The sequence below is a fragment of the Dermacentor andersoni genome, chromosome 10, assembly GCF_023375885.2.
Source record: "Dermacentor andersoni chromosome 10, qqDerAnde1_hic_scaffold, whole genome shotgun sequence".
In the NCBI taxonomy this organism is placed as follows: domain Eukaryota; kingdom Metazoa; phylum Arthropoda; class Arachnida; order Ixodida; family Ixodidae; genus Dermacentor; species Dermacentor andersoni.
Genome location: NC_092823.1, coordinates 130,206,254 through 130,219,494, shown reverse-complemented (window position 1 = coordinate 130,219,494; position 13,241 = coordinate 130,206,254). Strand labels below are relative to the sequence as shown.

Genomic DNA, 13,241 nt, shown 5'->3' with positions numbered 1-13,241 from the left:
CACGAGTTCTAACTACGTTTCAACGTTGCTTGAGTTTCCGAGTCACACAAGAACCAAGATTCCAGCGAATCGCATTACGCTACGTAAATGCGAATAACCGCCTTGTTTTTTTTTTGTTTTGTTTTTGTAGGAGCAACGAACAAAAGAGAAAAGAAACGAGATTTCAATATCTGTGTACGTACTCCATGCGTCAGCAGGCGTGAAACGAGCTTTTCCAGCGATGGTGCAAAAAAACAGGAGAGAGCACCCTCTAACGTCGGCTCCAGTTATGCGGCAAATTATGTTCGCACGGCGGCGTGCTTTTCCGACAGGCGCGCGCGGCAGCCGATCCGGCAAACTAGATTCGCTGCGCTCCGCACGCTGCCGCAGGTGGCACGCGGCTCTTGCCGCCACGGGTAAGATAGCGCCCCCTCACGCAGATCGGGTTTCGAAACTGGACACGCTGGTGCTGTCGCTTGTCGAGGTTTCTTTCTTTCTTTCTTTCTTTCTTTCTTTCTTTCTTTCTTTCTTTCTTTCTTTCTTTCTTTACACCGGCCTCGGTGGTACAGTGATGATGGCATTCGCTGTTAGGCACGCGTTAAGCGAGTTCACTTCCCTACCGTGGCGGCCACATGCCGATTATAATAGAACGCAATAAAAAATGAAAGAGAAATGAAAAAAAAAAACGCTTGCATACTTAGATTTGGGTGCCTGCTACAGAACCCTACGTGGTTCAAAAATCAATTCGCAGTCCTGAATTGCAGCGTCCCTCATAGTGTTGTTGATATTTTTATTCGACTCTATCTCAATCCACCTTTATTCTTTTTCTTTGCCTATTTCTCCACAACTATACTAAGTCTGGCAAATAGGTTAGACGAAGCGGTCGTTGATCCGCTTAACTTCGTTTAATCATTTGCACTGTTATTACATTGTACGATCAATTTATTCATATGATGGAAAGTAGAGCGAAAAAAATTTAGAAAGAAGGGCCAGGTAATAGAGCGCTACACTGCCAACCAATTGAAGTTGTGTTAGAAATGCTCTACCAATATATATATATATATATATATATATATATATATAGGTAGAGCATCGCACGCGCAATGCGAAGGTTGTGGGTTCGGTTCACACCTGCGGCAAGTTGTTTTTTCATCCACTTTAATTTCCATTAATTGATCGTTTCTTTATTTCATTTATTAAGCACAAGTAATTTCCCCTATGTTGTCCTTGGTGTCAGTGTTTGTTGGCTTCTCATAATATGAATAATATATATATATATACATATATATATATATATATATATATATATATGTGTGTGTGTGTGTGTGTGTGTGTGTGTGTGTGTGTGTGTGTGTGTGTGTGTGTGTGTGTGTGTGCGTGCGCGTGCGCGCGCGTGTGTGTGTGTGTATGTGTGTGTGCGTGTGTGTGTGTGTGTGTGTGTGTGTGTGTGTGTGTGCGTGCGCGTGCGCGCGCGTGTGTGTGTGTGTATGTGTGTGTGCGTGTGTGTGTGTGTGTGTGTGTGTGTGTGTGTGTGTGCGTGTAAGAAATCAGGGGCCTTTGGCTACGGCGTCTTTTAGTGCCCCAGGGGCTGCTCTTTCGCGTTAAACACCATTCATCATTCATTTCCTTCTTTCTTGACTTCCAATTTGTTCCTTCCTCCGTTATATCTACCTATACATTTATCTTTTGTTCCGCCGTTACCACTTCCCGGTTTCGATCATTTCCTTTTCATTTCTTATTTCGAGTTTATAGCTTACTTCTTCCGTCTTTCGCCCCTTCCCTCTTTTCTTTTTCTTCCTCCATCTTCCTATCAAATTTCGTTTCTCTGTTTGTCTCGTGTTTCTTTTTCCTTTCGTTTCTTCATCCCTCGGTTGCTTCTTGCTTCCTTCTTAATTACTTCCTTTATTTCTTCACCATTGGTTCCTACTCTCTTCGTTGCTTCTTATCAGTTCCAATTATTCCCTTGCCTTTATTTCTGCTTTATTTTCCTGCTTTATTTCCGGCTTGTGTCTCCTTGTTCCTTGCTCCATCCCTATCTTTTCTTTTCCTTGCACTTTGCCTTCCACATTCCTGTTTCTCTCTTCCCTTTAGGTCTTCGTCCTTTCCTTCTCGTTCTCCATCGTTCCCGCTTTTATCCTGCGCGCCTTTCTTCCTTCCTTTCTTTTCCTTCCTTTGCCGAACGTGTCGAAAAGACTTCGCCGCTGTCGCACGCGCAACCGACGCGCCGGCGGCGTCGCATTCTGTCTTCATTTCGCCAGCACAACACGCTCGACGCCGGGGTACGTACCACGCAGAGCCGCGTTCGCGAATCCAAGTAACGATCGAGGAAAGAGAACAGCAGAGTGGTGCCCGCAGGGCGCTTCGTTTTACGTAAACAAGTTCAGTTGTTACCCATTCCTGGAGCCCTATCTGAAACTGCGCCTGTGTCCTTTCTTTACCTTTTGTTTCCTTTCTTTTTCTTTCTTTCTATTTTTTTTCGCCGTTATACGCAGCCTCGAGAAAACAGAGAAATGCGCTCTGCTACACGTTCCTCGCTGAACAGCCAGCGATTCTGGTTGAAACTGGTTTGACCACGCTCGAGCGCCTCGCTTGGTGACGTCATTCCTCTCTTTTACTCGGTCAATCGCTAGATCAGCTGTTGAGGCAGAACGAAGGATTCTTTTACAGATTTTTTTTTATTCGTCATTCAATGAAGTCTTCTCTGGAAATGTATTTGAGAGGATAGTTGTAAGGTTCGGGGAAGGGAAATCGTTTCGAGAGCAGATGCGGGTGGCCGATATTATCTTCGAGGCGAAGAGGAAGAATTGAACTCGACATGTAACGCGTAGAGCAACAAACAGGCGGTCTATTTGAGTAGCATAATGAAATGCCAAGATACGGGGAACGCACTCGAAAAGAGCGGAGAATAACGTGATCGGTTAACCCGACACCGTTATCGTTACGGTGTTCGAGGTTCGATTTCCGGGCCAGAATGAAAAATTGGCAGTTTCGCTCGAAGGGTGAATCACTTACAGCCATAGAAAAGGTTTAGTATTGCTCTTGATCTCCTCGGGCGGTCTTATATCTATACGTGGATGTGACTATAAGCGGACGCGGCATAATTTCTGGCACCTTCAAAAGCCGTGTATAGGGCCTGCAAGGCATCGCGCAGACATTACTGCGCTCCCCGTAAGGAACAGCGCAAGTGAAATTACATCGCTTTCACATTGGGAGCGCAAATGTTGTTTTGCACGTTTTAATATTCTGAGAATTTTTTTTATGATGGAATACATGGCTTTAATGAAATGTCCCGCGATTTTTGTTTGCGCGCTGCAATCCTTCAGAAATTCTGAGGAATAATTCAATCAGCCACATAAGTTCGTTTAGGAAACCTCGCTGGTTTAATAGCGTAGCATCTATCTTCCGTCTGCGGCAGAGATAAACATGTGACCTATATATACATAGATATATGCGGAATGTCACACCGACGCCGACGGTGAGAATACGCTTGGAGTGACCATATAATTGCTTCCGCAATAATATTTATTTGATTGCAAAGTTTTCTTCGTGGAAAACAAATGTTCTTTTTTTGTATCTTTGTGGTAGATATACTGGTGAATGACAAACACTTCATTTCAATTTAATACTTTTTCACTTATGTTGGTGATGGCAAGCTCTCAAACGCACTTAGTAGTGCCGATGATTGGGTTAGCTGGCTCCTGACATGCATAATTCAATATATAGCACTGCGGCTTGGAAGAATAAATACATACACCGATGGCCAGACAAAGACAGGCGCCAAGTTTTACATTGCAAGCGATAGATTTACACATCTTGTACAATGAAAACAGAAAACAAATGAATAAGAGAGAAGTGCGGCACATTTCAAATAACAAATCACAGCAGGTCATGCTTTTCTTTGATGTTTATTCAGTCCTGCACTTTTTGTCTATTCGTTTGTTCATTGTTCTCATTGTACAATATTCCTGACTTGTAAGAAAAGTTTAGCACTTGATCGTCGGCGCTTGTCCAAGTCGGCTCTTCGGTTCATGGTCTTATCTCAAATCCGGCCGCTACATTTTGGATCTTTCAGACACCGGGTTTATCGAGACGAAGTTTCTCTTGTGTGATCCGGCCCTTTGTCGAGCTGCCCTAAAGTTCGTGCAAGCGGCTTTTAGCAGTGTTTCACCTGAAAGCTAAAAGTTCGAAGATTCACTCGATCGTGCCGAAGCAGAAAACAACCACGCTAACCGGCTCGGACGCGTACTTTGTCCAGCATAAAAAAAAAGAAAGAAAGACGCTCTCCAGGATCGCACTTTCAATGTTCTGCCGGGCGGATGTGGTATAACGGCTGCTTGCGTCGACACTGTTTGTTCGCGAAGCCATAACTTGGTTACTGGGCGTCGGGAACAGCGTCCTTCACGTTCCCAAAGGTATATAGTGACTGCACTACGGTTTTATTATATATCTGTACGTGTGTGCGTGCGCGTGCTGTTCCGCTCGTGCTTGTGTGCGTGCGTGTGTGGCTCTGGCGCCGGCATCTTCGGGGAAGTGTGGGCAGGCCTCATCCACTTATCCCGTCTTAACACCGCTTCCGCGTTCCTTCCTGCCAGCTCTTTTTGCTTCCCTCGTTACACTCGTGATGGAAGAATGGCACGGAAACAAGCTACGCTTTTTCTTTTTTTTTGCTCTTGGTTTTCTTTTTTCTCACATGTTGTCTAGCTTGCCTCTACTCGTATATAGGGATGATCGTTTACTCTTCTACTCCCATGTATATATATATTTTCTTGAAATGGCAAGAATTCCTTAATTTTCCTGTTTCAACTTACTGTATCATTATTTAAGATATCTTGTCATTTTGATTGAGCTTACGTCATAGTGGAAGAGAAAGAAAGAAAGAAGACAAAGGTTGTTGAAAGGCGTCTGGTTGCGTTACCCTATGCTAAGGGAACAAGAATAAAAGTATGAGAGAGAAAAGAATAAATATGGCGCGGTCAATGCGTGAACGTGCGCAGACGCCAACACGCAGTCCAACCGGGATACCAACTGGCTCTACGTGTCCTAATAAAGCAACCGTAGGAAGTCCCAAAAAATGAAGCGAGGAAATGCATCGCTGAAATTAGCTATCTTTCTTTTTTCACCTCAAATGTGTAGAAGTAATGAAGGAAAGAGAAGTGCAAGAAAATGTAAATTACCGCCGGTGGAAGTCGAACCAACAACCTCCGCGAGACGAGTGCAATGCCCTACTAATTCAATTACGGTGGCTTCTCTCTCCCTCTCTCTCTCTCTTAACTGCCTCGCATAATTCAGCTACGCTGACTGCTGACCCCTCGCCCACTTTCCGTGATATGCATTCGTGTATGTAGGTTTGGGAGTGTTATTGAGCGCAACTCAGCGGTCATGGCGGCAGATGAAGTTATCGATTAGGAGGATGAAAGGGAGCCATGCGAAGGATTTCTACGTCCGCTGTCTGCTCTTAAGATCCCCAACTGCGAGGCTACTGGATGTTTCATTAAACTGAAAGCGTTCCGCTAATTCACATTTCCTACTGTGCTAATATTTCATTGGTAGCTTCGAGGTGCGCTGCTGCGAGATATTTGCAATCGTTTTTAAGTCTCCGGTGTCGCTTGCATCGCTGTTACGTAACTGGGTTCCTTCGTGCAATCATTTCTTGTTAAAACTGCAATTCGCGCGATCACCACTTTACAATGCGTCGGATGACGTGAGCCCGGTTTTATGCATCTGTGCGCGCTTTGCGGCCTGGAGACCTACTCTGAAACCCACTTTATATTTATTTGACAGCTCATTTTGGCTGCATCATGCACTTTAACCTTAGACCAACGTTGCTAGTGCTTCGCGGCAACGAAGACGCTCTTAGTCTTCGTATCGTTCAGTGTTTCAACTACACAACCTAATTACCTTTCACTGTGCATGCGTGCTTGCTTGTACTTGCCGCGTGAATGCATGCTATGCACTAATTGGTCATTTAGCAGCCTGGTCACCTCGAGCAGCATGTCTGGCTTCCATAACGAGCGAATACCTCCAACACCCATTAAATGCTTCTCTCTTGCTCTTACATTTCGTTGTTTCGTACGACACTGTCAGGCTAATTTGTTGTAGTCACTCTTTCGGAGCCCACTCAGTTTCTTCATTTGAGACGAACAAAATGATAAGTGGTGTGACCTTTAATATCAATACTGCACCTCCACCTTCCCTGACACCGCGCAGTAGATGTTCCTTCCCAGTAATGGAAATCAATCACGAAGGCTCCGGACTTCGGCCGGTCTGTAGGCGGCAGAAAATATCGCTGACGTCCTTGCTGCCATTCTGTGGGCCCCACTTATTAATTCTTTCACCATAAAAAAGAGAAAAAAAAACTGTGCAGTAGGTTCCACTTCAATATCGGTATATCCGAAGACTTCTTGAACACGCCTGTTGTGCACAACTGCTAGACGGCTTATGCGAAACCCCTTCTGCTTTCTCTCGGTGCGCAGGTGCTGGGGTCCAAGAACGAGTACCACTTCGTCCACCGCGCCGTTCCCCGGGCCCGCACCAAGCGAAGCATCCCGCACATGCGCAAACTCCGGGCCGACCCGCAGGTGAGTCCCGCTCAGCTTCGTACTCAGTGCACGCACGTAGGGGTTGCGGCAGGACGGAACCGGCATAAGTGGACTGGCGATGACAGCGTCGTGAACATCAACCCGCAGGAGCTGCTGCTACACCTGCCCGAGTTGTGCGCGTAATTTCATGTGGTTAGCCTATTTTGATGCGAAACACGAGCTCACAATATTAAGCGAAGTCTCACGCCGAACTGCACGTGTTTAGCGGGATGCTACGGGAGACACTAGGCAGTTCGCCAGTGACTACTGCCAGCTGTCCTGAAGGGATCGCGATGTGTTGCTACGAGGCTTGAAGGGACATTGCAGGATAAAGTTGGGTTACTGCAGTCAGGCGAATACATGGCTGGAATTTCGAGCAGGCCGGTCGTACTGCAAGCGGAGTACCGTTAGTTTGGAGAAGTGCTTTTCAAAACCCTATTTGCATTTAATATTGCGTCAAAGAATTGCCTATCGGCGTAGAAAGTGAAGGACAAACTTTGAATTTCGACTTAAGCCCAACGCTGCTACGTTAGTATGACGTCACAAATTTCGATATAGGTAGGTGTGCTTGCGCCTTTCTTGTTCCGAAACAATTCTAAAGAAAAAACACTCGCATAGCCGAACCTTTTGTTCCTTAGCATGTAGTGTAATCATTAGTTGTTGATAAGCTATTAAGCAGTTTTGAGGAGACGCTCGCCAAATATTATGACATCACGAGGAGCTGGAGCGGGCAATTCAAGCTGGTCTCTCGTTGTTCCGACTTTTCTAGCTCACTGAGACTTGAGTAACACCGGAGTTTCTAGTGTTCCAGAAGCGCAGTCTATCAATCCAGCCAAACATTCATCGTTATGCCCACGTCACACGTGAAGATTTAATGTAATTTGTATCTTACTTTATGTATAAAATGACATTAGTTAACGTGCGCTTCTACACGACTGAAAATAATGTAATTTGCAGACCATGGCAATCAGCATGCGTGGAAGACAGGAAAGCACAGAAAGGGTGTGTGGGCCAAATATTCCTAAATGTATGCCTTTCAGTAAAAAACAGTTGTTTAGCTTGGTAGCATTCATCCGGTAATATTATAACACGGTTTTGTCAACATTCAAGAAGACACTGGACGTAGTAAGACGAGAAAAGACTGGAGTCAGGTATGAGTCTAAATATTGGTCTAAATGGTAATATGTCCCACACGGCGGAGTGCACTGAAAGTTGAATGTCGTGTCCCAGCAAATAGCGAACGGCTTACAAATGAAAACGCAATAACTGCTACCTAGAAATGTTTATTTTTATTGCTGTATCCTTTCGAGGCCACTCTTCGGTGAGAGTACTCATTTGGGACAGAAACACATTCGAATGAGTTCATGCAAACTCGTTTGATTGCAGAAATCGTTTTACTCTAATGAGATTACGTACCCCCGCGTAGCAGCCAACTAATGACATTAAATGCGAATGGCGTTACGCACAAGTGACATTATCAATGTGTTAACAATGGGGGCTACTATATATCATAAAATGCGCTAACTTTCTATGCGGAAGATTTCCTAGACTGCTGCTGTAATCAGAACAGAAATACGCGATAACACCGTGAACCTTACAATGTGCCGCATTGACGTCATGAGTGCCCTCGGTTTAGGCTGAAAAATCAACAAGTTAAGCTAGAATTTGAACTTGCGCGTTAATCAATAGGCCACGCCTTCACGCCAAACAAACATAGCGCTCCGCTAAAGTAATTGAACTGCGCCAGGATGGCGCAGTGCTTGCCTGAGACATCCAACTAATGAATTCGTGAAACGCTAGTTTCGCCTGTGCGGCTGATTTTTCTGCACACAAAGTTGGTTCAAACGTACACTCTTACACGCCCTGTACTTTGGTGGTATAGCAATACCAGTTCAAACCCGAATTCCACACATGGCCGCCTCTCAACATCTCTGTTAACGTTGTCTGCAGATGAGTTAGTTTCACGCTCGTAAACAGACGTGGCCGTTGTGGCACATCGCGCATAGGTTAGCGCCTAGTTAGGTACAATACTGCTTGTGGGCAGGAAACAGCAGCCTGATGAAAACACAGACTCTGCGCTTGTTTATCAATGTCCGCCTCTGTGAAACGTGAACTACAGCGCAGAAAACTTTGGAAGGAGCTTGGCGCCATGTTTTATCGTCCTTGTAATGCGTACAACCGGAGCTTGAACGAGAAACTTCATTTAGAACAACAAACTCATCAGCACACGCCACTCAGTATAGGAACGGCAGTCACTTTTTTGCGAACATCAGTAAAATGTAGTAGCTTCAACGCTTGTTCGTGACGTCACTGTCCCTCAGTTTGTGTAACGGGCGGGAAAGAATCAAGGAAGTGGAATGCTTCAGTGACGCTCCAGTGGCCTTTCAGCCTACTTACTTATGGCAACATAGGACCCGCGTCAGAACCCACGTCCCACGAGATGTGCTGAACAGCTTAGACATTATCGGCCTGAATTAATTCTGTCGTTTTACGTGCTGAAACAACGATTTCGTTTAGAGGCACATTCGTAGTTGGGTACTCCGAATTAATTTTCACCACCAGGGGATATTTAACATGCCCCCGATGCACAGGACAAGGCTGTTTTCGCATACCACCCCCCATCGAAATGCGGCCGCCTCAACCTCGCGCATAGCAGCGCAACACTATAGCCGCTATAGCCACCGCGGCGGGTCCTTACCAGCCCCGTTCCATTCACTTTGCATATGGCAATTCGTTGGCCCGATTAACAAGACGACGCAGGCGAACCTTGTTGGCGATAATAATGGCACAAACGATGCGCACGCTCGTCTGTCGTCAGAAACAGAAAGAGTGCGCTTTTATTGCGCGCATTAGCGCACGAATGTGACACATGATAGGGAAAAAAGGAGGCTAAAAATAACCGCGCGCTGGTATCCACAATGAGTTTTATTTGTACTGCACGTACTATTCTGTTGTGTGGAACGCTGTTTGGGATGCAGGTTAGAAAGACCCGCTTTGGTACGAAGGTGAATATAGGCATTGCCCCTCAAAACTGGTTATCGTTCACCGAAACTCTTGGGCGAACGTGTGCCCAGAAAGCCAAGCAACATCCAAATAACGCCCTATAAAGGCGAAAATGTTCATTGGTCATCTAATCTAATCTAATCTAATCTCACAGCTCGAGTCGGTCCGCTATTTATACACGAAGTCGATGGTGCGACGGAAGCCCGTCTGCTCAGGATGAAACATGAAGCAATAAAACGACAGACACTTTCACGCTAAAAATGATAAACTCTGCAAGATGTTTCGGCTTCGCTACAGAAGCCTTGTACACAATGGGGTGAAAGAAAGTTCACGGAAGCTTATGTATTCTTCAGCACGTGACGTAAGCAGCGCGTGTACGACGAGGGGAGGGTTCCCTCACTTCGATCAAGCGTGTGACGTATTTTCTGTATCTCCACCGACTCCAGATGCAGCCGCGATTTCAGGTTTCTTTCTTGGCCGATTTTCCAATTCAGTCTTGTGGCCCGTTGGATCCGTGCGTTCTGCGAGGGCATTCGAAACTATTCGTTTCTTTTCGACATCGTTCTGATGTACTTATGCAGATTAGGCTATTTATGCACGCGCTACCGCACATTACTAGCGCGTAAATCGCTATTTCTCACGTCGATTAGAGAATGTATAGCGTTGTTCCTGACGTACGTGCAATCTGATTAAACGCGCCTTGTCACCATCGAATCGCCGATAACGTACAATGTGGTACAGCCACAGTGCAATATACACTACAAAACACAGTAAATAATTAGGCAGTCTAACGTAGTGTCCTTTGTGCTTATTGTGCTCGCCCCACGCCTGTTCACTATATAGCTAAAAATATGCCTCAATCCTGAATTACGCACGAACTATGCAAATATATTTTTCTTTCGTTGTGTTACTAGATAAAGGAAATTAGATTGAAAAAAAAAATAGTAGTAACCTTACACTCTTTTTCTAGCAACGATCAATGCCGCGCGAAAGCTAGATCAACTCAAGCTTTCGCAAGTTCATCTAAAGAACATTGAAAAAGTAGAGTAAGTCATTAAAGCGGAAGCTCTTTCTGTCCCCTGGGAGGTCAGTATAGTAGTCTCAAGGCGGTGTGGGCTTTTTTTTTTCATAAATTTTTCACTGCTTTTAGTAGGTTTGCGAGAGCTTCGCAGTCAATCTTATTTGCATAATGTACATCAATTTACGCGGCTCGCGAGGCCAGCGCTATCGGAGTTTCCTCACCGCAGCCGGTGCGGACACTCGCCTCAAGTTTTCCGCGTGAAAACAGAGAGTACGGGTCGATAGCGGCGAGACGAAAGCGGTTCAGGCGACAGGCCGGGGTCTCCTAAGCTTGCATAAGCCCCTGTGAGATGTAATCTATACGAATATTCATTTCATCTTTTTTTTATCCGGAACTTCAGAGTTGATCGAAGACGTCGTCTCGTGGTCAAACTGTAATTGATGGCAGTAGGGAGGTTACCCAGCTGCTTGATTTCGTGAGCGATAGGCCGAAAAAAGAAAAAGAAAAAATATACCCTCCGGTGCATTTCAGTAATTCTCTGAAACTCTTATAGAGTGTCGATCATCTCTGCAATCTCACCTCAATATGTCGTTACATATGTGAAAAAGAAGGCCAGAGCAAATATCGAAATTCGATTAAGAATGGCGTGTAGGTTTAAATTTTTGCCTGCTTTTGTGTCACCCTCGCGCCTTTCTTCTTTATTTTGCATTTTTTTGCGGTCCCTAGTATTCATCATGCCTTCAGCACAAAGACGTGGTCTGGATTTTCGGACACGGCGCCCGCATAGCAATGGTAGGGAAAAGCGATGACTACAGCGTTCTGAGACATTCGTGCATTAAAGAACCATCATGCGAGTTCTCTACCACTGAACCACCGACGCCACAGACGCCACTGAACGCCACTGAACCACCGACGCCACAGAACCACAGACAGACAGACAGACGGACGGACGGACGGACGGACGGACGGACGGACGGACGGACGGACGGACGGACGGACGGACGGACGGACGGACGGACGGACGGACGGACGGACGGACGGACGGACGGACGGACGGACGGACAGACAGACAGACAGACAGACAGACAGACAGACAGACAGACAGACAGACAGACAGACAGACAGACAGACAGACAGACAGACAGACAGACAGACAGACAGACAGACAGACAGACAGACAGACAGACAGACAGACAGACAGACAGACAGACAGACAGACAGACAGACAGACAGACAGACAGACAGACAGACAGACAGACAGACAGACGGACAGACGGACGGACGGACGGACGGACGGACGGACGGACGGACGGACGGACGGACGGACGGACGGACGGACGGACGGACGGACGGACGGACGGACGGACGGACGGACGGACGGACGGACGGACGGACGGACGGACGGACGGACGGACGGACGGACGGACGGACGGACGGACGGACGGACGGACGGACGGACGGACGGACGGATAGATGTACCTTCACAGCGCCTTGTTGTCTATTCAGTAAAGCGTACGTATTTTAGCTTTAGGAACGTTCGGTCGCAATTTTTTTTACAGTATCCTAAAGAATAAAAGGGATAATCGGGTTATTAGTATTCACAGCATTATTCCTTACAAAACAGCACGCGTTTCCAAATTCACAATCTCACGCCTTTATGCCCAAACAAGTTCGGGTTGAAGAGCTTTCAAGGATGCACGAATAAAGAAAAGACGAAACTAAAGCCGGTACACTGCTGTGTATACAAAGCTTTGCTGAACTTCAATCGCGAGATTCCTTTGAATTCATGGGAGCCTTTTCGAAGGAACGCCCCTGAAAAAGCCACCGTTCGCACGACTGAAGATTGCCCATGTGAACTCGTGATTAAAGAGTAGGAAGAAAAAAAAAATTGTCGAGTGCCACGTGTGTCCTGATGAAGGGCTTGGAGTGCGTCGCACCCAATTGAAAGGACCAAAAGAGGGGGAGAAGGGAGCGTTTTCTACAGCAAACTTCGCCAGCGAGGCTGCAAAGGCCTCCTCATACATCACGCAAACGCTTGCTTCCATGAACAGTTCTTTTTCTTTCGGTACTTTTTCTCAGCCGAGTCGCTCTTGTAATGCAAATATTTGCATGCACTGTGCGGCTACGTTGCTTCTTTTTTCTCCTGTCGTGCGTCGTCGTAAAATCTTATCTTGCTCAGTTTTGCCATCGAGAAAAGTGGGCGCCATTGAAAGCTAACAACGCAGATGCTATGAATATGAGAGCTTGCGAGCTCTTGCGTCGCATGGCTTTTTTTTTTTCCTTCTATTTTTTTGTCTCGCTGGAGTCATTACATCAGAATAGCGTGTGTCAGTATGCGCTGTCAACTTGAATGAAACTAAAGCGAACGGTAGGAACATCGAGAACAATAAAAGCGTGAAATACAGAATGCAATATTCATGTTTCGGCCGCTTGGAAAACATTCCAATGGGCGGTGGAGAAGGCTCTTGTTTTTTTACTTGCGTTATGTTTCGGGGACGTGCATTAAACTGCCCAAGTTTCGTCCATAGCGTGCTGTGGTAGAAAGACTGTAATCCCGGCAAGCACGTCTACCTATTTTTGTTGCTGTCTGTCCTAGTGGGAAACACCAAACGCACCTTTAAACATTCTTCTTTTGGCTATGCTTCAAAATCTAAACATCA

At 46.0% G+C, this 13,241-nt stretch overlaps 1 protein-coding gene across 1 annotated transcript in view; it reads left to right on the top strand.

Moving 5' to 3' along the window:
* LOC126545057 (neuroendocrine convertase 2-like) overlaps window positions 1-13,241 on the top strand; it is a 211,525-nt gene that overhangs the window by 99,864 nt on the left and 98,420 nt on the right. The window contains exon 2 of the mRNA XM_050192689.3: window positions 6,453-6,557. Within this exon, the coding sequence (XP_050048646.1) occupies window positions 6,453-6,557 (105 nt within the window). The remainder of the gene's footprint in view (window positions 1-6,452; window positions 6,558-13,241) is intronic.